At 45.8% G+C, this 24,884-nt stretch overlaps 1 protein-coding gene across 7 annotated transcripts in view; it reads right to left on the bottom strand.

The window, feature by feature from the left end:
- The window catches only part of LOC123732550 (translation initiation factor IF-2-like), a 28,486-nt gene extending 3,928 nt beyond the window's left edge, over positions 1 to 24,558 (bottom strand). The window contains exons 1-5 of one of the 7 annotated variants that reach the window (XM_045711772.1): positions 24,226 to 24,558; positions 22,996 to 23,251; positions 21,417 to 21,440; positions 20,988 to 21,008; positions 18,702 to 18,722 (exon numbers count right to left, since the gene is read on the bottom strand). In XM_045711772.1, coding sequence (XP_045567728.1) covers positions 18,702 to 18,722; positions 20,988 to 21,008; positions 21,417 to 21,440; positions 22,996 to 23,146 — 217 coding nt within the window. In that variant the 5' untranslated portion in view covers positions 23,147 to 23,251; positions 24,226 to 24,558. The remainder of the gene's footprint in view (positions 1 to 18,701; positions 18,723 to 20,987; positions 21,009 to 21,416; positions 21,441 to 22,995; positions 23,252 to 24,225) is intronic. The other 6 variants (XM_045711768.1, XM_045711769.1, XM_045711771.1 and 3 more) reach the window with 6 other exon arrangements.
- Positions 24,559 to 24,884: the final 326 nt, after the last annotated feature.

Genomic DNA, 24,884 nt, shown 5'->3' on the forward strand with positions numbered 1-24,884 from the left:
AACTACACTATATATTACACTGATTAACTACACTATATATTACACTGGTTAACTACACTATATATACAAAAGTATGTGGACACCCCTTCAAATTAGTGTATTTGGTTATTTCAGCCACACCCGTTGCTGACAGGTGTATAAAATCAAGCACACAGCCATGCAATCTCCACAGACAAACCTTGTCAGTAGAATGGCCTTACCAGCTACCAGCTACCAGCTATCAGTCAGCAAACCACTGCTAGCGGTCATCAGCTAACCTTTAGCTCGGAAAGCTCTCGCGAGTTCGTACAACATGACTCAAACCAGAGCATAATGGACCTATTTTTAGGCCCATTCTGCTAACCGCTGCCTGCTAGCTACCTAGAGCTACTTGGAACCCTACTAATCCACGACTGGTCTATTGACGTCAAAGAGGCAAAAAACAGACTTACCTCCATCGCGACGTCCCCCAAAGGCCCTTCTGCTAGCTTGCTAGCCCCGGTCTGCTAACTGCTAGCTTGCTTGCCCCGGTCTGCTAACTGCTAGCTTGCTTGCCCCGGCCCACTATCTGCTAGCTTGTTAGCACCGGCCTGCTAACTGTCTGAATCTCCATGTCCCCAGCCAGCCCAACCACTCACTGGACCCATATGTTCACTTGGCTACGCATGCCTCTCTCTAATATCAATATGCCTCGTCCATTACTGTCCTGGTTAGTGATTACTGTCTTATTTCACTGTAGAGCCTCTAGCCCTGCTCAATATGCCTTAACCAACAATGTTGTTCCACCTCCTATATATGCGATGACATCACCTGGTTTAAACGTCTCTAGAGACTACATCTCTCTCATCATTACTCAATGCCTAGGTTTACCTCCAATGTACTCACATCCTACCTTACCTTTGTCTGTACATTATGCATTGAATCTATGCTATCGTGCCCGGAAACCTGCTCCTTTTACTCTCTGTTCCGAACGTGCTAGACGGCCAGTTCTTATAACCTTTAGCTGTACCCTTATCCTACTCCTCCTCTGTTCCTCTGGTGATGTAGAGGTGAATCCAGGCCCTGCAGTGCCTAGCTCCACTCCCATTCCCCAGGCACTCTCATTTGTTGACTTCTGTAACCGTAAAAGCCTTGGTTTCATGCATGTTAACATTAGAAGCCTACTCCCTAAGTTTGTTTTATTCACTGCTTTAGCACACTCTGCCAACCCGGATGTCTTAGCCGTGTCTGAATCCTGGCATAGGAAAACCACCAAAAACCCTGGCATCTCCATCCCTAACTAACCTTTTGCAGAATTCTGGGACTTTGTCAAATTCTTCTATTAACCAGGGCCTTTCCACCTCTGGGGAATTGGTCAAAGCTTATAGTGAGTGTTGAGTTAATATCATTGGAACTAGAAATACTCATGACACTACAACATTTTCCGACAAGATAGAACTGCCAAAGTGGGCGGAGTTGCAATCTACTGCAAAAATAACCTGCAGAGTTCTGTATTACTATCCAAGTCTGTACCCAAACAATTCGAGCTTCTACTTCAAAAAAATTCACCTTTCCAGAAACAAGTCTCTCACTGTTGCCGCTTGCTATAGACCACCCTCTGCCCCCAGCTGTGCCCTCGACACCATATGTGAATTGATTGCCCCCATCTATCTTCTGAGCATGTGCTACTAGGTGACCTAAACTGGGACATGCTTAACACCCCGGCCATCCTACAATCTAAGCTAGATGCCCTCAATCTCACACAAATTATTAAGGAACCTACCAGGTACAACCCTAAATCTGTAACCATGTGCACCCTCTTAGATATCATCCTGACCAACTTGCCCTCTAAATACACCTCTGCCATTTTCAATCAAGATCTCAGCGATCACTGCCTCATTGTCTGCATCCGTAATGGGTCTGCGACCAAACAACCACCCCTCATCACTGTCAAACGCTCCCTAAAACACTTCTGCGAGCAGGCCTTTCTAATCGACCAGGCCGGGGTATCCTGGAAGGACATTGACCTCATCCTGTCAGTAGAGGATGCCTGGCTATTCTTTAAAAGTGCCTTCCTCACCATCTTAAATAAGCATGCCCCATTCAAAAAATGTAGAACTAGGAATAGATATAGTCCTTGGTTCACTCCAGACCTGTCTGCCCTTGACCAGCACAAAAACATCCTGTGGCGTTCTGCATTAGCATCGAATAGCCCCCGTGACATGCAACTTTTCAGGGAAGTTAGGAACAAATATACACAGGCAGTTAGGAAAGCTAAGGCTAGCTTTTTCAAACAGAGATTTGCATCCTGTAGTACTAATTCAAAAACGTTCTGGGACACTGTAAAGTCCATGGAGAATAAGAGCCCCTCCTCCCAGCTGCCCACTGCACTGAGGCTAGGAAACACTGTTACAACCGATAAATCCACTATAATTGAGAATTTCAATAAGCATCTCTACGGCTGGCCATGCTTTCCACCTGGCTACCCCAACCCCGGTCAACTGCCCGGCACCCTCCACAGCAACCCGCCAAAGCCCCCACCATTTCTCCTTCACCCAAATCCAGATAGCGGATGTTCTGAAAGAGCTGCAAAATCTGGACCCCTACAAATGACAAGGTGACACTCTAGACCCAAACTGCTACAGACCTATATCTATCCTACCCTGTCTTTCTACCGTCTTCGAAAGCCAAGTCAACAAACAGATTACCGACCATTTCGAATCCCACCGTACCTTCTCCGCTATGCAATCTGGTTCAGAGCTGGTCATGGGTGCACCTCAGCCATGCTCAAGGTCCTAAACGACATCATAACCGCCATCGATAAGAGACAGTACTGTGCAGCCGTATTCGTCGACCTGGCCAAGGCTTTCGACTCTGTCAATCACCACATTCTTATTGGCAGACTCGACAGCCTTGGTTTCTCAAATGATTGCCTCGCCTGGTTCACCAACTACTTCTCTGATAGAGTTCAGTGTGTCAAATCGGAGGGCCTGTTGTCCGGACCTCTGGCAGTCTCTATGGGGGTGCCACAGGGTTGAATTCTCGGGCCGACTCTCTTCTCTGTATACATCAATGATGTTGCTCTTGCTGCTGGTGATTCTCTGATCCACCTCTACACAGACGACACCATTCTGTATACTTCTGGCCCCTCTTCGGACACTGGCCCCTCTTTGGACACTGTGTTAACTAACCTCCAGACAAGCTTCAATGCCATACAACTCTCCTTACGTGGCCTCCAACTGCTCTTAAATGCAAGTAAAACTAAATGCATGCTATTCAATCGATCACTGCCCGCACCTGCTCGCCCGTCCAGCATCACTACTCTGGACGGCTCTGACTTAGAATACGTGGACAACTAAAAATACCTAGGTGTCTGGTTAGACTGTAAACTCTCCTTCCAGACTCACATTAAGCTTCTCCAATCCAAAATTAAATCTAGAATCGGCTTCCTATTTCGCAACAAAGCATCCTTCACTCATGCTGTCAAACTGACCATCCTACCGTTCTTCGACTTCGGCGATGTCACCTATAAAATCTCCTCCAACACTCTACTCAACAAACTGGATGCAGTCTATCACAGTGCCATCCATTTTGTCACCAAAGCCCCATACACTACCCACCACTGCGACCTGTACACTCTCGTTGGTTGGCCCTCGCTTCATACTCGTCGCCAAACCTACTAGCTTCAGGTTATCTACAAGTCTCTTCTAGGTAAAGCCCCGCCTTATCTCAGCTCACTGATCACCATAGCAGCACCCACTCGTAGCACGCGCTCCAGCAGGTATATCTCACTGGTCACCCCCAAAGCCAATTCCTCCTTTGGTCGCCTCTCCTTCCAGTTCTCTGCTGCCAATGACTGGAACGAACTGCAAAAATCTCTGAAGCTGGGGACTCATATCTCCCTCACTAGCTTTAAGCACCAGCTGTCACTGTACCTGTACATTGCCCATCTGTAAACAGCCCATCTATCTACCTCATCCCCATACTGTATTTATGTATTTATCTTGCTCCTTTGCACCCCAGTATCTACTTGCACATTCATCTTCTGCTCATATACCATTCCAGTGTTTAATTGCTGTATTGTAATTACTTCTCCACCATGGCCTATTTATTGCCTTAACTTACCTCATTTGCAGTCACTATCTATAGACTTTGTTTTCTTTTGTTCTACTGTATTATTGACTGTATGTTTGTTTATTCCATGTGTAACTCTGTGTTGTTGTATGTGTCAAACTGCTTTGCTTTATCTTGGCCAGGTCGCAGTTGTAAATGACAACTTTTTCTCAACTAGCCTACCTGGTTAAATAAAGGTGAAATACATAAATAAAATAAAAAAGTTCTTCCATACCGATCTCGACAAACCATTTCTGTATGGACCTTGCTTTGTGGACGAGGGCATTGTCATGCTGAAACAGGAAAGGGCCTTCCCCAAACTGTTGCCACAAAGTTGGAAGCACAGAATCATCTAGAATGTCATTGTATGCTGTAGCGTTAAGATTTCCCTTCACTGGAACTAAGGGGCCCGAACCATGAAAAACAGCCCCAGACCATTATTCCTCCTCCACCAACCTTTACAGTTGGCACTATGCATTGGGGCAGGTAGTGTTTTCCTGGCATCCGCCAAACCCAGATTCATCTGTCAGACTGCCAGATGGTGAAGCGTGATTCATCACTCCTGAGAATGTATTTCCACTAGTCCAGTGTCCAATGGCGGTGAGCTTTACACCTCTCCACCCGACGCTTGGCATTGAGCATGGTGATCTTAGGCTTGTGTGCGGCTGCTCGGCCATGGAAACCCATTTCATGAAGCTCCAGACAAACAGTTATTGTGTTGACGTTGTGTTGACGTTGCATCCAGAGGCAGTTTGGAACTCTGTAGTGAGAGTTGCAAACGAGGACAGACGATTTTTACGCGCTTCAACACTTGGCGGTCCCACTCTGTGAGATTCTGTGGCCTACCACTAAACGGCTGAGACATTTTTGCTCCTAGATGTTTCCACTCAACAATAACAGCACTTACACTTGACTGGGGAAGCTCTAGCAGGGCAGAAACTTGACCAACTGACTTGTTGGAAAGGTGGCATCCTAAGACGGTGCCACGTTGAAAGTCACTGAGCTCTTCAGTAAGGCCATTCTACTGACAATGTTTGTCTATGGAGATTGCATGGCGGTGTGGTTGATTTTATACACCTGTCAGCAACGGGTGTGGCTGAAATAGAATCCACTAATTTAAAGAGTTGTCCACATACTTTAGTATATATAGTGCAGTTAATCAGTGTAATATATAGTGTACTTAATCAGTGTAATATATAGTGTACTTAATCAGTGTAATATATAGTGTAATATATAGTGTAGATAATCAGTGTAATATATAGTGTAGTTAACCAGTGTAATATATAGAGTAGTTAATCAGTGTAATATATAGTGTACTTAATCAGTGTAATATATAGTGTAATATATAGTGTAGATAATCAGTGTAATATACAGTGTAGATAATCAGTGTAATATATAGTGTAGTTAACCAGTGTAATATATAGAGTAGTTAATCAGTGTAATATATAGTGTAGTTAATCAGTGTAATATATAGTGTATATATTTTTTAAGGAAAGTGTTTTCACTTAAATCAATGAAGTACATGAAGTTGTGCAACTCATCAGACAGACTACATCCGGTAGTGAAGACAGACAGACAGATAGACAGAAACATAGACAGACAGGAACACAGACAGGAACACAGACAGACAGGAACACAGACAGGAACACAGACAGACAGGAACACAGACAGGAACACAGACAGGAACACAGACAGGAACACAGACATACAGACAGACAGACAGACAGACAGACAGACAGACAGACAGACAGACAGACAGACAGAAATACAGACAGACAGAAATACAGACAGACAGACAGACAGAAACATAGACAGGCAGACAGACAGACAGACAGACAGACAGGAACATAGACAGACATACATACAGACAGACAGACAGACAGACAGACAGACAGACAGACAGACAGACAGGAACATAGACAGACAGGAACACAGACAGACAGGAACACAGACAGACAGACAGACAGACACAGGCCGACAGACAGACAGACAGACAGACAGACAGACAGACAGGAACATAGACAGACAGACAGACAGACAGACAGACAGACAGACAGACAGACAGACAGACAGACAGGAACATAGACAGACAGGAACACAGACAGACAGACAGGAACACAGACAGACAGACACACAGACAGACAGACACAGGCCGACAGACAGACAGACAGACAGACAGGAACATAGACAGACAGACAGACAGGAACATAGACAGACAGACAGACAGACAGACAGACAGACAGACAGACAGACAGACAGACAGACAGAAACATAGACAGAAACATAGACAGACAGGCAGGTACATAGACAGACAGACAGGTACATAGAAAGACAGACAGGAACACAGACAGACAGACAGGAACATAGACACAGACAGACAGACAGACAGACAGACAGACAGACAGACAGGAACATAGACAGACAGACAGACAGACAGACAGACAGACAGACAGACAGGAACACAGACAGACAGGAACACAGACAGACAGACACACAGACAGACAGGAACATAGACAGACAGGAACACAGACAGACAGACAGACAGACAGACAGACAGACAGACAGACAGACAGACAGACAGGAACATAGACAGACAGGCAGGTACATAGACAGACAGACATGTACATAGAAAGACAGACAGGAACACAGACAGACAGACAGGAACACAGACAGACAGACAGACAGACAGACAGACAGACAGACAGACAGACAGACAGACAGACAGACAGGAACATAGACACAGACAGACAGACAGACAGACAGACAGACAGACAGACAGACAGACAGACAGACAGGAACATAGACAGACAGGAACATAGACAGACAGGAACATAGACAGACAGACAGGAACATAGACAGACATACAGACAGACAGACAGACAGGAACACAGACAGGAACACAGACAGACAGACAGACAGACAGACAGACAGACAGACAGACAGACAGACAGACAGACAGGAACATAGATAGACAGACAGACAGGAACATAGACAGACAGACAGACAGGAACATAGACAGACAGACAGGTACATAGACAGACAGACAGGTACATAGAAAGACAGACAGGAACACAGACAGACAGACAGACAGACAGGAACATAGACAGACACAGGTACATAGACAGACAGGTACATAGACACAGACAGACAGGAACACAGACAGACAGACAGACAGACAGATAGACAGACAGACAGGAACATAGACAGACAGACAGACAGACAGACAGGAACACAGACAGACAGACAGACAGACAGACAGACAGACAGACAGACAGACAGACAGACAGGAACATAGACAGACAGGAACACAGACAGACAGGAACACAGACAGACAGACAGACAGACAGACAGGAACATAGACAGACAGACAAACAGACAGACAGGAACATAGACAGACAGACAGACAGACAGACAGACAGACAGACAGACAGACAGACAGAAACATAGACAGACAGGCAGGTACATAGACAGACAGACAGGTACATAGAAAGACAGACAGGAACACAGACAGACAGGAACATAGACACAGACAGACAGACAGACAGACAGGAACATAGACAGACAGGAACATAGACAGACAGACAGGAACATAGACAGACAGACAGACAGACAGACAGACAGACAGACAGACAGACAGGAACACAGACAGGAACACAGACAGAAAGACAGACAGACAGACAGACAGACAGACAGACAGGAACATAGATAGACAGACAGACAGGAACATAGACAGACAGACAGACAGACAGGAACATAGACAGACAGACAGACAGACAGACAGACAGACAGACAGACAGACAGAAACATAGACAGAAACATAGACAGACAGGCAGGTACATAGACAGACAGACAGGTACGTAGAAAGACAGACAGGAACACAGACAGACAGACAGACAGGAACATAGACACAGACAGACAGACAGAAAGACAGACAGGAACATAGACAGACAGGAACATAGACAGACAGACAGGAACATAGACAGACAGACAAACAGACAGACAGGAACATAGACAGACAGACAGACAGACAGACAGACAGACAGAAACATAGACAGACAGGCAGGTACATAGACAGACAGACAGGTACATAGAAAGACAGACAGGAACACAGACAGACAGGAACATAGACACAGACAGACAGACAGACAGACAGACAGGAACATAGACAGACAGGAACATAGACAGACAGACAGGAACATAGACAGACAGACAGACAGACAGACAGACAGACAGGAACACAGACAGGAACACAGACAGAAAGACAGACAGACAGACAGACAGACAGACAGGAACATAGACAGACAGACAGACAGACAGGAACATAGACAGACAGACAGACAGACAGACAGACAGAAACATAGACAGAAACATAGACAGACAGGCAGGTACATAGACAGACAGACAGGTACGTAGAAAGACAGACAGGAACACAGACAGACAGACAGACAGGAACATAGACACAGACAGACAGACAGAAAGACAGACAGGAACATAGACAGACAGGAACATAGACAGACAGACAGGAACATAGACAGACAGACAGACAGACAGACAGACAGACAGACAGACAGACAGACAGACAGACAGACAGGAACACAGACAGACAGACAGACAGACAGAGACAGACAGACAGACAGAAACATAGACAGAAACATAGACAGACAGGAACATAGACAGACAGACAGGTACATAGACAGACAGACAGGTACATAGAAAGACAGACAGGAACACAGACAGACAGACAGACAGGAACACAGACAGACAGGAACACAGACAGACAGGAACACAGACAGACAGACAGACAGACAGACAGACAGACAGACAGACAGACAGACAGGAACATAGACAGACAGGAACACAGACAGACAGGAACACAGACAGACAGACACACAGACAGACAGACACAGGCCGACAGACAGACAGGAACATAGACAGACAGACAGACAGACAGACAGGAACATAGACAGAAACATAGACAGACAGGCAGGTACATAGACACAGACAGACAGACAGACAGACAGACAGACAGGAACATAGACAGACAGACAGGAACATAGACACAGACAGACAGACAGACAGACAGACAGACAGGAACATAGACAGACAGACAGACAGACAGACAGACAGACAGACAGGAACACAGACAGACAGACAGACAGACAGACAGACAGGAACACAGACAGACAGGAAAAAAGACAGACAGACAGACAGACAGACAGACAGACAGGAACATAGACAGACAGGAACACAGACAGACAGGAACACAGACAGACAGACACAGGCCGACAGACAGACAGACAGACAGACAGACAGACAGACAGACAGGAACATAGACAGACAGACAGACAGGAACACAGACAGACAGACAGACAGACAGACAGACAGACAGACAGACAGACATGTACATAGAAAGACAGACAGGAACAGAGACAGACAGACAGACAGACAGACAGACAGACAGACAGGAACATAGACACAGGCCGACATACAGACAGACAGACAGACAGACAGACAGACAGACAGACAGACAGGAACACAGACAGGAACACAGACAGACAGACAGACAGACAGACAGATAGGAACATAGATAGACAGACAGACAGGAACATAGACAGACAGACAGACAGACAGGAACATAGACAGACAGACAGACAGACAGAGAGAAACATAGACAGACAGACAGGTACATAGACAGACAGACAGGTACATAGAAAGACAGACAGGAACACAGACAGACAGACAGACAGGACATAGACAGACACAGGTACATAGACAGACAGGTACATAGACACAGACAGACAGGAACACAGACGGACAGACAGACAGACAGACAGACAGACAGGAACACAGACAGACAGACAGACAGACAGGAACACAGACAGACAGGAACACAGACAGACAGACAGACAGACAGACAGACAGACAGACAGGAACATAGACAGACAGACAGACAGACAGACAGACAGACAGACAGAAACATAGACAGACAGACAGGTACATAGACAGACAGACAGGTACATAGAAAGACAGACAGGAACACAGACAGACAGACAGACAGGAACACAGACAGACAGGAACACAGACAGACAGGAACACAGACAGACAGACAGACAGACAGACATACAGACAGACAGGAACACAGACAGACAGGAACACAGACAGACAGACAGACAGACAGACAGGAACACAGACAGACAGACACACAGACAGACAGACACAGGCCGACAGACAGACAGACAGGAACATAGACAGACAGACAGACAGACAGGAACATAGACAGAAACATAGACAGACAGGCAGGTACATAGACAGACAGACAGGTACATAGAAAGACAGACAGGAACACAGACAGACAGACAGGAACATAGACACAGACAGACAGACAGACAGACAGACAGACAGACAGACAGACAGGAACATAGACAGACAGACAGACAGACAGACAGGAACACAGACAGACAGACAGACAGGAACACAGACAGACAGGAACACAGACAGACAGACACAGGCCGACAGACAGACAGACAGACAGACAGACAGACAGACAGGAACATAGACAGACAGACAGACAGGAACACAGACAGACAGACAGACAGACAGACAGACAGACAGACAGACAGACATGTACATAGAAAGACAGACAGGAACAGAGACAGACAGACAGACAGACAGACAGACAGACAGACAGGAACATAGACACAGGCCGACATACAGACAGACAGACAGACAGACAGACAGACAGACAGACAGGAACACAGACAGGAACACAGACAGACAGACAGACAGACAGACAGACAGACAGATAGGAACATAGATAGACAGACAGACAGGAACATAGACAGACAGACAGACAGACAGGAACATAGACAGACAGACAGACAGACAGACAGAGAGAAACATAGACAGACAGACAGGTACATAGACAGACAGACAGGTACATAGAAAGACAGACAGGAACACAGACAGACAGACAGACAGGACATAGACAGACACAGGTACATAGACAGACAGGTACATAGACACAGACAGACAGGAACACAGACGGACAGACAGACAGACAGACAGACAGACAGACAGACAGGAACACAGACAGACAGACAGACAGACAGGAACACAGACAGACAGGAACACAGACAGACAGACAGACAGACAGACAGACAGACAGGAACATAGACAGACAGACAGACAGACAGACAGACAGACAGACAGAAACATAGACAGACAGACAGGTACATAGACAGACAGACAGGTACATAGAAAGACAGACAGGAACACAGACAGACAGACAGACAGGAACACAGACAGACAGGAACACAGACAGACAGACAGACAGACAGACATACAGACAGACAGGAACACAGACAGACAGGAACACAGACAGACAGACAGACAGACAGGAACACAGACAGACAGACACACAGACAGACAGACACAGGCCGACAGACAGACAGACAGACAGGAACATAGACAGACAGACAGACAGACAGGAACATAGACAGAAACATAGACAGACAGGCAGGTACATAGACAGACAGACAGGTACATAGAAAGACAGACAGGAACACAGACAGACAGACAGGAACATAGACACAGACAGACAGACAGACAGACAGACAGACAGACAGACAGGAACATAGACAGACAGACAGACAGACAGACAGACAGACAGACAGACAGGAACACAGACAGACAGACAGACAGGAACACAGACAGACAGGAAAAAAGACAGACAGACAGACAGACAGACAGACAGGAACATAGACAGACAGGAACACAGACAGACAGGAACACAGACAGACAGACACAGGCCGACAGACAGACAGACAGACAGACAGACAGACAGACAGACAGACAGACAGGAACATAGACAGACAGACAGACAGGAACACAGACAGACAGACAGACAGACAGACAGACAGACAGACAGACAGACAGACAGAGATGTACATAGAAAGACAGACAGGAACACAGAGAGACAGACAGACAGACAGACAGACAGGAACATAGACACAGGCCGACATACAGACAGACAGACAGACAGACAGACAGACAGACAGACAGACAGGAACACAGACAGGAACATAGACAGACAGACAGACAGGAACACAGACAGACAGACAGACAGACAGACAGACAGACAGACAGATAGGAACATAGATAGACAGACAGACAGGAACATAGACAGACAGACAGACAGACAGACAGGAACATAGACAGACAGACAGACAGACAGACAGAAACATAGACAGACAGACAGGTACATAGACAGACAGACAGGTACATAGAAAGACAGACAGGAACACAGACAGACAGACAGACAGGACATAGACAGACACAGGTACATAGACAGACAGGTACATAGACACAGACAGACAGGAACACAGACGGACAGACAGACAGACAGACAGACAGACAGACAGACAGACAGACAGGAACACAGACAGACAGACAGACAGACAGACAGGAACACAGACAGACAGGAACACAGACAGACAGACAGACAGACAGACAGACAGACAGACAGACAGACAGACAGACAGACAGACAGACAGGAACATAGACAGACAGACAGACAGACAGACAGACAGACAGACAGAAACATAGACAGAAACATAGACAGACAGGAACATAGACAGACAGACAGGTACATAGACAGACAGACAGGTACATAGAAAGACAGACAGGAACACAGACAGACAGACAGACAGGAACACAGACAGACAGGAACACAGACAGACAGGAACACAGACAGACAGACAGACAGACAGACAGACAGACAGACAGGAACATAGACAGCCAGGAACACAGACAGACAGGAACACAGACAGACAGACAGACACAGGCCGACAGACAGACAGACAGACAGACAGGAACATAGACAGACAGACAGACAGACAGACAGACAGACAGACAGACAGACAGACAGACAGACAGACAGACAGACAGACAGGAACATAGACAGACAGACAGACAGACAGACAGACAGACAGACAGACAGACAGACAGACACATAGACAGAAACATAGACAGACAGGCAGGTACATAGACAGACAGACAGGTACATAGAAAGACAGACAGGAACACAGACAGACAGACAGACAGACAGACAGGAACATAGACACAGACAGACAGACAGACAGACAGACAGACAGACAGACAGACAGACAGACAGACAGGAACATAGACAGACAGGAACATAGACAGACAGACAGGAACATAGACAGACAGACAGACAGACAGGAACACAGACAGGAACACAGACAGACAGACAGACAGACAGACAGACAGACAGACAGACAGACAGACAGACAGACAGGAACATAGATAGACAGACAGACAGGAACATAGACAGACAGACAGACAGGAACATAGACAGACAGAGAGACAGACAGACAGACAGACAGACAGACAGAAACATAGACAGAAACATAGACAGACAGGCAGGTACATAGACAGACAGACAGGTACGTAGAAAGACAGACAGGAACACAGACAGACAGACAGACAGACAGACAGACAGGAACATAGACACAGGCCGACATACAGACAGACAGACAGACAGACAGACAGACAGGAACACAGACAGGAACACAGACAGACAGACAGACAGACAGACAGACAGACAGACAGATAGGAACATAGATAGACAGACAGACAGGAACATAGACAGACAGACAGACAGACAGACAGGAACATAGACAGACAGACAGACAGACAGACAGACAGACAGACAGACAGACAGAAACATAGACAGAAACATAGACAGACAGACAGGTACATAGACAGACAGACAGGTACATAGAAAGACAGACAGGAACACAGACAGACAGACAGACAGGACATAGACAGACACAGGTACATAGACAGACAGGTACATAGACACAGACAGACAGGAACACAGACGGACAGACAGACAGACAGACAGACAGGAACACAGACAGACAGACAGACAGACAGGAACACAGACAGACAGGAACACAGACAGACAGACAGACAGACAGACAGACAGACAGACAGACAGGAACATAGACAGACAGACAGACAGACAGACAGACAGACAGACAGACAGACAGACAGAAACATAGACAGAAACATAGACCGACAGGAACATAGACAGACAGACAGGTACATAGACAGACAGACAGGTACATAGAAAGACAGACAGGAACACAGACAGACAGACAGACAGACAGACAGGAACACAGACAGACAGGAACACAGACAGACAGACAGACAGGAACACAGACAGACAGGAACACAGACAGACAGACAGACAGACAGACAGACAGACAGACAGACAGACAGACAGACAGGAACATAGACAGCCAGGAACACAGACAGACAGGAACACAGACAGACAGACAGACACAGGCCGACAGACAGACAGACAGACAGACAGGAACATAGACAGACAGACAGACAGACAGACAGGAACATAGACAGACAGACAGACAGACAGACAGACAGACAGACAGACAGACAGACAGGAACACAGACAGACAGACACACAGACAGACAGACACAGGCCGACAGACAGACAGACAGACAGGAACATAGACAGACAGACAGACAGACAGGAACATAGACAGAAACATAGACAGACAGGCAGGTACATAGACAGACAGACAGGTACATAGAAAGACAGACAGGAACACAGACAGACAGACAGGAACATAGACACAGACAGACAGACAGACAGACAGACAGGAACATAGACAGACAGACAGACAGGAACACAGACAGACAGACAGACAGGAACACAGACAGACAGGAAAAAAGACAGACAGACAGACAGACAGACAGGAACATAGACAGACAGGAACACAGACAGACAGGAACACAGACAGACAGACACAGGCCGACAGACAGACAGACAGACAGACAGACAGACAGACAGACAGACAGACAGACAGGAACATAGACAGACAGACAGACAGGAACACAGACAGACAGACAGACAGACAGACAGACAGACAGACAGACAGACAGACATGTACATAGAAAGACAGACAGGAACACAGACAGACAGACAGACAGACAGACAGACAGACAGACAGACAGGAACATAGACACAGGCCCGACATACAGACAGACAGACAGACAGACAGGAACACAGACAGGAACACAGACAGACAGACAGACAGACAGACAGACAGACAGACAGACAGACAGACAGATAGGAACATAGATAGACAGACAGACAGGAACATAGACAGACAGACAGACAGACAGACAGACAGGAACATAGACAGACAGACAGACAGACAGACAGACAGAAACATAGACAGAAACATAGACAAACAGGAACATAGACAGACAGACAGGTACATAGACAGACAGACAGGTACATAGAAAGACAGACAGGAACACAGACAGACAGACAGACAGGACATAGACAGACACAGGTACATAGACAGACAGGTACATAGACACAGACAGACAGGAACACAGACGGACAGACAGACAGACAGACAGACAGACAGGAACACAGACAGACAGACAGGAACACAGACAGACAGGAACACAGACAGACAGACAGACAGACAGACAGACAGACAGACAGACAGGAACATAGACAGACAGACAGACAGACAGACAGAAACATAGACAGAAACATAGACAGACAGGAACATAGACAGACAGACAGGTACATAGACAGACAGACAGGTACATAGAAAGACAGACAGGAACACAGACAGACAGACAGACAGGAACACAGACAGACAGGAACACAGACAGACAGGAACACAGACAGACAGACAGACAGACAGACAGACAGGAACACAGACAGACAGGAACACAGACAGACAGACAGACAGACAGACAGGAACACAGACAGACAGGAACACAGACAGACAGACAGACAGACAGACAGACAGGAACATAGACAGCCAGGAACACAGACAGACAGGAACACAGACAGACAGACAGACACAGGCCGACAGACAGACAGACAGACAGACAGACAGACAGACACATAGACAGAAACATAGACAGACAGGCAGGTACATAGACAGACAGACAGGTACATAGAAAGACAGACAGGAACACAGACAGACAGACAGACAGACAGGAACATAGACACAGACAGACAGACAGACAGACAGACAGACAGGAACATAGACAGACAGGAACATAGACAGACAGACAGGAACATAGACAGACAGACAGACAGACAGACAGGAACACAGACAGGAACACAGACAGACAGACAGACAGACAGACAGACAGACAGACAGACAGACAGACAGACAGGAACATAGATAGACAGACAGACAGGAACATAGACAGACAGACAGACAGGAACATAGACAGACAGAGAGACAGACAGACAGACAGACAGAAACATAGACAGAAACATAGACAGACAGGCAGGTACATAGACAGACAGACAGGTACGTAGAAAGACAGACAGGAACACAGACAGACAGACAGACAGACAGACAGACAGACAGGAACATAGACACAGGCCGACATACAGACAGACAGACAGACAGACAGACAGACAGACAGACAGACAGACAGACAGACAGACAGGAACACAGACAGGAACACAGACAGACAGACAGACAGACAGACAGACAGACAGACAGACAGGAACATAGATAGACAGACAGACAGGAACATAGACAGACAGACAGACAGACAGACAGACAGACAGGAACATAGACAGACAGACAGACAGACAGACAGACAGAAACATAGACAGACAGACAGGTACATAGACAGACAGACAGGTACATAGAAAGACAGACAGGAACACAGACAGACAGACAGACAGGACATAGACAGACACAGGTACATAGACAGACAGGTACATAGACACAGACAGACAGGAACACAGACGGACAGACAGACAGACAGACAGGAACACAGACAGACAGACAGACAGACAGGAACACAGACAGACAGGAACACAGACAGACAGACAGACAGACAGACAGACAGACAGACAGACAGACAGACAGACAGACAGAAACATAGACAGAAACATAGACCGACAGGAACATAGACAGACAGACAGGTACATAGACAGACAGACAGGTACATAGAAAGACAGACAGGAACACAGACAGACAGACAGACAGGAACACAGACAGACAGGAACACAGACAGACAGGAACACAGACAGACAGACAGACAGACAGACAGGAACACAGACAGACAGGAACACAGACAGACAGACAGACAGACAGGAACACAGACAGACAGGAACACTGACAGACAGACAGACAGACAGGAACACAGACAGACAGGAACACAGACAGACAGACAGACAGACAGACAGACAGACAGACAGACAGACAGGAACATAGACAGCCAGGAACACAGACAGACAGGAACACAGACAGACAGACAGACACAGGCCGACAGACAGACAGACAGACAGACAGACAGACAGACAGACAGACAGGAACATAGACAGACAGACAGACAGACAGACAGACAGACAGACAGACAGACAGACAGACAGACAGGAACATAGACAGACAGACAGACAGACAGACAGACAGACAGACAGACAGACAGACAGACAGACAGACACATAGACAGAAACATAGACAGACAGGCAGGTACATAGACAGACAGACAGGTACATAGAAAGACAGACAGGAACACAGACAGACAGACAGACAGACAGGAACATAGACACAGACAGACAGACAGACAGACAGACAGACAGACAGACAGACAGACAGACAGACAGACAGACAGACAGACAGGAACATAGACAGACAGGAACATAGACAGACAGACAGGAACATAGACAGACAGACAGACAGACAGACAGACAGGAACACAGACAGGAACACAGACAGACAGACAGACAGACAGACAGACAGACAGACAGACAGACAGACAGACAGACAGACAGACAGGAACATAGATAGACAGACAGACAGGAACATAGACAGACAGACAGACAGGAACATAGACAGACAGAGAGACAGACAGACAGACAGACAGAAACATAGACAGAAACATAGACAGACAGGCAGGTACATAGACAGACAGACAGGTACGTAGAAAGACAGACAGGAACACAGACAGACAGACAGACAGGAACATAGACACAGACAGACAGACAGACACAGACAGACAGACAGGAACATAGACAGACAGGAACATAGACAGACAGACAGACAGACAGACAGACAGACAGGAACATAGATAGACAGACAGACAGGAACATAGACAGACAGACAGACAGACAGACAGGAACATAGACAGACAGACAGGAACATAGACAGACAGACAGACAGACAGGAACATAGACAGACAGACAGGTACATAGACAGACAGACAGGTACATAGAAAGACAGACAGGAACACAGACAGACAGACAGACAGGAACATAGACAGACAGGTACATAGACACAGACAGACAGACAGACAGACAGACAGACAGACAGACAGACAGGAACACAGACAGACAGGCAGACAGACAGGCAGACAGACAGACAGACAGACAGACAGACAGACAGACAGATAGACAGACAGGAACATAGACAGACAGGAACATAGACAGACAGAAAGGAACATAGACAGACAGACAGGAACATTGACAGACAGGCACACAGTTAAATAATGCAGTTGTGGAAGCCCACAGACTTTCACACACAACTTACCGTTCTCTTTCCTGAGCTTCTCTGTAGACAGTAGATAAAACATGATGTATTATGGGTACTAGAACATGAAGACAGACAACATCCTCTCTATTCTGACCTCCTCTGTAGACAGTAGATAAAACATGATGTATTATGGGTACTAGAACATGAAGACAGACAACATCCTCTCTATTCTGACCTCCTCTGTAGACAGTAGATAAAACATGATGTATTATGGGTACTAGAACATGAAGACAGACAACATCCTCTCTATTCTGACCTCCTCTGTAGACAGTAGATAAAACATGATGTATTATGGGTACTAGAACATGAAAACAGACTACATCCTCTCTATTCTGACCTCTGTTGACAGAAGATAAAACATAATGTATTATGGGTAGTAGAACATGAAGACAGTTACACAGACAGACAGACACACAGGAACACAGACAGACACACAGGAACACAGACAGACACACAGACACACAGACACACACACAGACAGACAGACAGACAGACAGACAGACAGACAGACACAAACACAGACAGACAAAAACACTCACAGACAGAAACACAGACATACAGACATACAGAAACACAGAGACACAGACAGAAACACACACACACAGACAGAAACACAGACATACAGACATACAGAAACACAGAGACACAGACAGAAACACACACAGACAGAAACACACAGACAGACAGACAGACCAACACAGACAGACAGCCAGACAGACACAAACAATGACAGAAACACACACAGACAGACAAAAACACACAGACAAAAATACACAGACAGACAGAAACTTACACAGACAGACAGAAACACACACATACAGACACATAGACAGACAGACAAATAGACAGACAGACAGAAACACATACATACAGACAGAAACACACACACACATACAGAAACACACACATACAGACAGAAACACACACAGACAAAAACACACAGACAGACAGAAACACAGACAGACAGAAACACAGACACACGGACAGACAGACAAAAGCACATAGAGACAAAAACACACAGACAGACAGAAACCCACACAGACAGACAAAAACACAGACAGACAGAAACACACACATACAGACAGACACATAGACAGAAACACAGACAGACAGAAACACAGACATACAGACAGAAACACACACAGACAGAAACACACAGACAGACAAAAAACACACAGACAGACAAAAACACACAGACAGACAAAAACACACACAGACATACAGAAACACACACATACAGACAGAAGGACACATAGACAGAAACACAGACATACCGTAACACAGACAGACAGAAACACAGACAGACAAACAGACAGACAGACAGAAACACAGACATACAGACAGACACACACACAGACAGACAAAAACATAGACAGACAGAGACAGACAGAAACACAGACAGACAGACACACAGAAACACAGACAGACAGACAGAAACACACACAGACAGACAAAAACACAGACAGACAGACATACAGAAACACACACATACAGACAGAAACATAGACAGAAACACAGACAGACAGAAACACAGACAGACAGAAACACAGACATACAGACAGAAACACACACAGACAGAAACACACAGACAGACAGACAGACCAACACAGACAGACAGACAGACACACAGACAGAAACACAAAAACACAGACAGAGAGAAACACAGAAAGAAACACAGACACACAGACAGAAACACAGAAACACACACACAGACAGACAAACACAGACAGACAGACAGACAGACAGACAGACAGACAGACAGACAGACAGACAGACAGACAGACAGACAGACAGACAGACAGACAGACACACAGACAGGCAGACAAAAACACAAAGACAGACAAAAACACACAAACAGACAAAAACACAGACAGACAAAACACACACAGACAGACAGAAAGCAACATAGACAGACAGGTAGGAACATAGACAGACAGACAGACAGCAACATATCAGACAGACAGACAGCAACAGATCAGACAGATAGACAGCAACACAGACAGACAGACAGTAACATAGACAGACAGACAGACAGACAGACAGAGAGACAGACAGACAGACAGACAGACAGACAGACAGACAGACAGACAGACAGACAGACAGACAGACAGACAGACAGACAGACAGACAGACAGGAACATAGACAGACAAGAACATAGACAGACAGAAAGGAACATAGACAGACAGACAGGAACATAGACAGACAGACAGGAACATTGACAGACAGGCACACAGTTAAATAATGCAGTTGTGGAAGCCCACAGACTTTCACACACAACTTACCGTTCTCTTTCCTGAGCTTCTCTGTAGACAGAAGATAAAACATGATGTATTATGGGTACTAGAACATGAAGACAGACAACATCCTCTCTATTCTGACCTCCTCTGTAGACAGTAGATAAAACATGATGTATTATGGGTACTAGAACATGAAAACAGACTACATCCTCTCTATTCTGACCTCCTCTGTAGACAGTAGATAAAACATAATGTATTATGGGTACTAGAACATGAAGACAGACTACATCCTCTCTATTCTGACCTCTGTTGACAGAAGATAAAACATAATGTATTATGGGTAGTAGAACATGAAGACAGTTACACAGACAGACAGACACACAGGAACACAGACAGACAGACACACACAGACAGACAGACAGACAGACAAACAGACAGACAGACAGACAGACAGACAGACTTATAAATACTTACTGGGGGCCTTCATCTTATTTACATCTGTTAATAAAAACAGATAATCAGTTAGAAGACGTTGACACCTAAAAACATCATGTTATTATCTAACTCAGAGCCTGGTTCCTCTGGTCTACCCAGTACAGCCAGTAGAGGACTGGTCACCCCTCAGAGCCTGGTTCCTCTGGTCTACCCAGTACAGCCAGTAGAGGACTGGTCACCCCTCAGAGCCAGGTTCCTCTGGTCTACCCAGTACAGCCAGAAGAGGACTGGTCACCCCTCAGAGCCTGGTTCCTCTCTACCCAGTACAGCCAGTAGAGGACTGGTCACCCCTCAGAGCCTGGTTCCTCTGGTCTACCCAGTACAGCCAGTAGAGGACTGGTCACCCCTCAGAGCCTGGTTCCTCTGGTCTACCCAGTACAGCCAGTAGAGGACTGGTCACCCCTCAGAGCCTGGTTCCTCTGGTCTACCAGTACAGCCAGTAGAGGACTGGTCACCCTCAGAGCCTGGTTCCTCTCTACCCAGTACAGCCAGTAGAGGACTGGTCACCCCTCAGAGCCTGGTTCCTCTCTACCCAGTGCAGCCAGTAGAGGACTGGCCACCCCTCAGAGCCTGGTTCCTCTGGTCTACCAGTACAGCCAGCAGAGGACTGGTCACCCCTCAGAGCCTGGTTCCTCTCTACCCAGTACAGCCAGTAGAGGAATGGTCACCCCTCAGAGCCTGGTTCCTCTGGTCTACCCAGTACAGCCAGTAGAGGACTGGTCACCCCTCAGAGCCTGGTTCCTCTGGTCTACCCAGTACAGCCAGTAGAGGACTGGTCACCCCTCAGAGCCTGGTTCCTCTGGTCTACCAGTACAGCCAGTAGAGGACTGGTCACCCCTCAGAGCCTGGTTCCTCTGGTCTACCCAGTACAGCCAGTAGAGGACTGGTCACCCCTCAGAGCCTGGTTCCTCTGGTCTACCAGTACAGCCAGCAGAGGACTGGTCACCCCTCAGAGCCTGGTTCCTCTGGTCTACCAGTACAGCCAGTAGAGGACTGGTCACCCCTCAGAGCCTGGTTCCTCTCTACCCAGTGCAGCCAGTAGAGGACTGGCCACCCCTCAGAGCCTGGTTCCTCTGGTCTACCAGTACAGCCAGCAGAGGACTGGTCACCCCTCAGAGCCTTGTTCCTCTCTACCCAGTACAGCCAGAAGAGAGGTTCTTACCCAGGTGATAGACTAGATCAGGTTTATATTCCAGTGATATGTAACCAGAGGTAGAGAGGTTCTTACCCAGGTGATAGACTAGATAAGGTTTATATTCCAGTGATATGTAACCAGAGGTAGAGAGGTTCTTACCCAGGTGATAGACTAGATAAGGTTTATATTCCAGTGATATGTAACCAGAGGAAGAGAGGTTCTTACCCAGGTGATAGACTAGATAAGGTTTATATTCCAGTGATATGTAACCAGAGGTAGAGAGGTTCTTACCCAGGTGATAGACTAGATAAGGTTTATATTCCAGTGATATGTAACCAGAGGTAGAGAGGTTCTTACCCAGGTGATAGACTAGATAAGGTTTATATTCCAGTGATATGTAACCAGAGGAAGAGAGGTTCTTACTCAGGTCTTTGACAACGTCAGGTTCCAGATCCAGTAGAATCTTGTAAAATGTAGATTTCACTCTTGTTGTGTCTTCTGCTTCTTCTAGGGCCTTGAACAACAGTCTCATCTGGTCCTGGCTGGTCCCGGCAGCACTGATCTGAGAGTTCATCTCATCAGGGATCAAGTCCTTCTGGTGCAGCTCAGATGCTATGGATTCCCCCGGAAACCTTCTGAATGAGGTGATCCTTGTGTCTGGTCACAAACCGGGCATCACCTAGTCAGGTTAGATGTAGAGTTATATACTGTAGAACAAGAGGACATTACTAGTCAGGTTAGATGTAGAGTTATATACTGTAGAACAAGAGGACATTACTAGTCAGGTTAGATGTAGAGTTATATACTGTAGAACAAGACAAAACTATGAGGTCTGTGATTAACAGTTGACCCATCAGTATTATAGTAATAAACCATGAGGTCTGTGATTAACAGTTGACCCATCAGTATTATAGTAATAAACCATGAGGTCTGTGATTAACAGTTGACCCATCAGTATTATAGTAATAAACCATGAGGTCTGTGATTAACAGTTGACCCATCAGTATTATAGTAATAAACCATGAGGTCTGTGATTAACAGTTGACCCATCAGTATTATAGTAATAAACCATGAGGTCTGTGATTAACAGTTGACCCATCAGTATTATAGTAATAAACCATGAGGTCTGTGATTAACAGTTGACCCATCAGTATTATAGTAATAAACCATGAGGTCTGTGATTAACAGTTGACCCATCAGTATTATAGTAATAAACCAAGAGGTCTGTGATTAACAGTTGACCCATCAGTATTATAGTAATAAACCATGAGGTCTGTGATTAACAGTTGACCCATCAGTATTATAGTAATAAACCATGAGGTCTGTGATTAACAGTTGACCCATCAGTATTATAGTAATAAACCATGAGGTCTGTGATTAACAGTTGACCCATCAGTATTATAGTAATAAACCATGAGGTCTGTGATTAACAGTTGACCCATCAGTATTATAGTAATAAACCATGAGGTCTGTGATTAACAGTTGACCCATCAGTATTATAGTAATAAACCATGAGGTCTGTGATTAACAGTTGACCCATCAGTATTATAGTAATAAACCATGAGGTCTGTGATTAACAGTTGACCCATCAGTATTATAGTAATGATCATAATCTCTTTATGTGAAACTCTAACAAGACACCAGACCACTTACCTCGTTCTTCCCATCGTTGTCTTTGCTTCTCTGTAGACAAAATACAACACATGTGTAAAAGCAATATAGTAAAAAGTACAATAATAATTAATAATCATTAAAAGCCTGGATGTCTGTTTCCACGCGGTAATCTAATTAGCATAATGCTAAACTAAACTCTGACTTTAGTGTCTGGGGGTCTAAAAAGGTATTTCACCCATTTTGCTCTACAAGCTTCACACTGGTACCTATATATAGTTATATCCTGATCTAATACAGGACTGAAGGTAACCTGGTATAAATGAATAGAGTCTAATGGACAGGATATGGGTCATTCCTAGTTATATCCTGATCTAATACAGGACTGGTCTGAAGGTAACCTGGTATAAATGAATAGAGTCTAATGGACAGGATATGGGTCATTCCTAGTTATATCCTGATCTAATACAGGACTGAAGGTAACCTGGTATAAATGAATAGAGTCTAATGGACAGGATATGGATCATTCCTAGTTATATCCTGATCTAATACAGGACTGAAGGTAACCTGGTATAAATGAATAGAGTCTAATGGACAGGATATGGATCATTCCTAGTTATATCCTGATCTAATACAGGACTGGTCTGAAGGTAACCTGGTATAAATGAATAGAGTCTAATGGACAGGATATGGGTCATTCC

Source organism: Salmo salar, unplaced genomic scaffold (assembly GCF_905237065.1).
Source record: "Salmo salar unplaced genomic scaffold, Ssal_v3.1, whole genome shotgun sequence".
Taxonomy (NCBI): domain Eukaryota; kingdom Metazoa; phylum Chordata; class Actinopteri; order Salmoniformes; family Salmonidae; genus Salmo; species Salmo salar.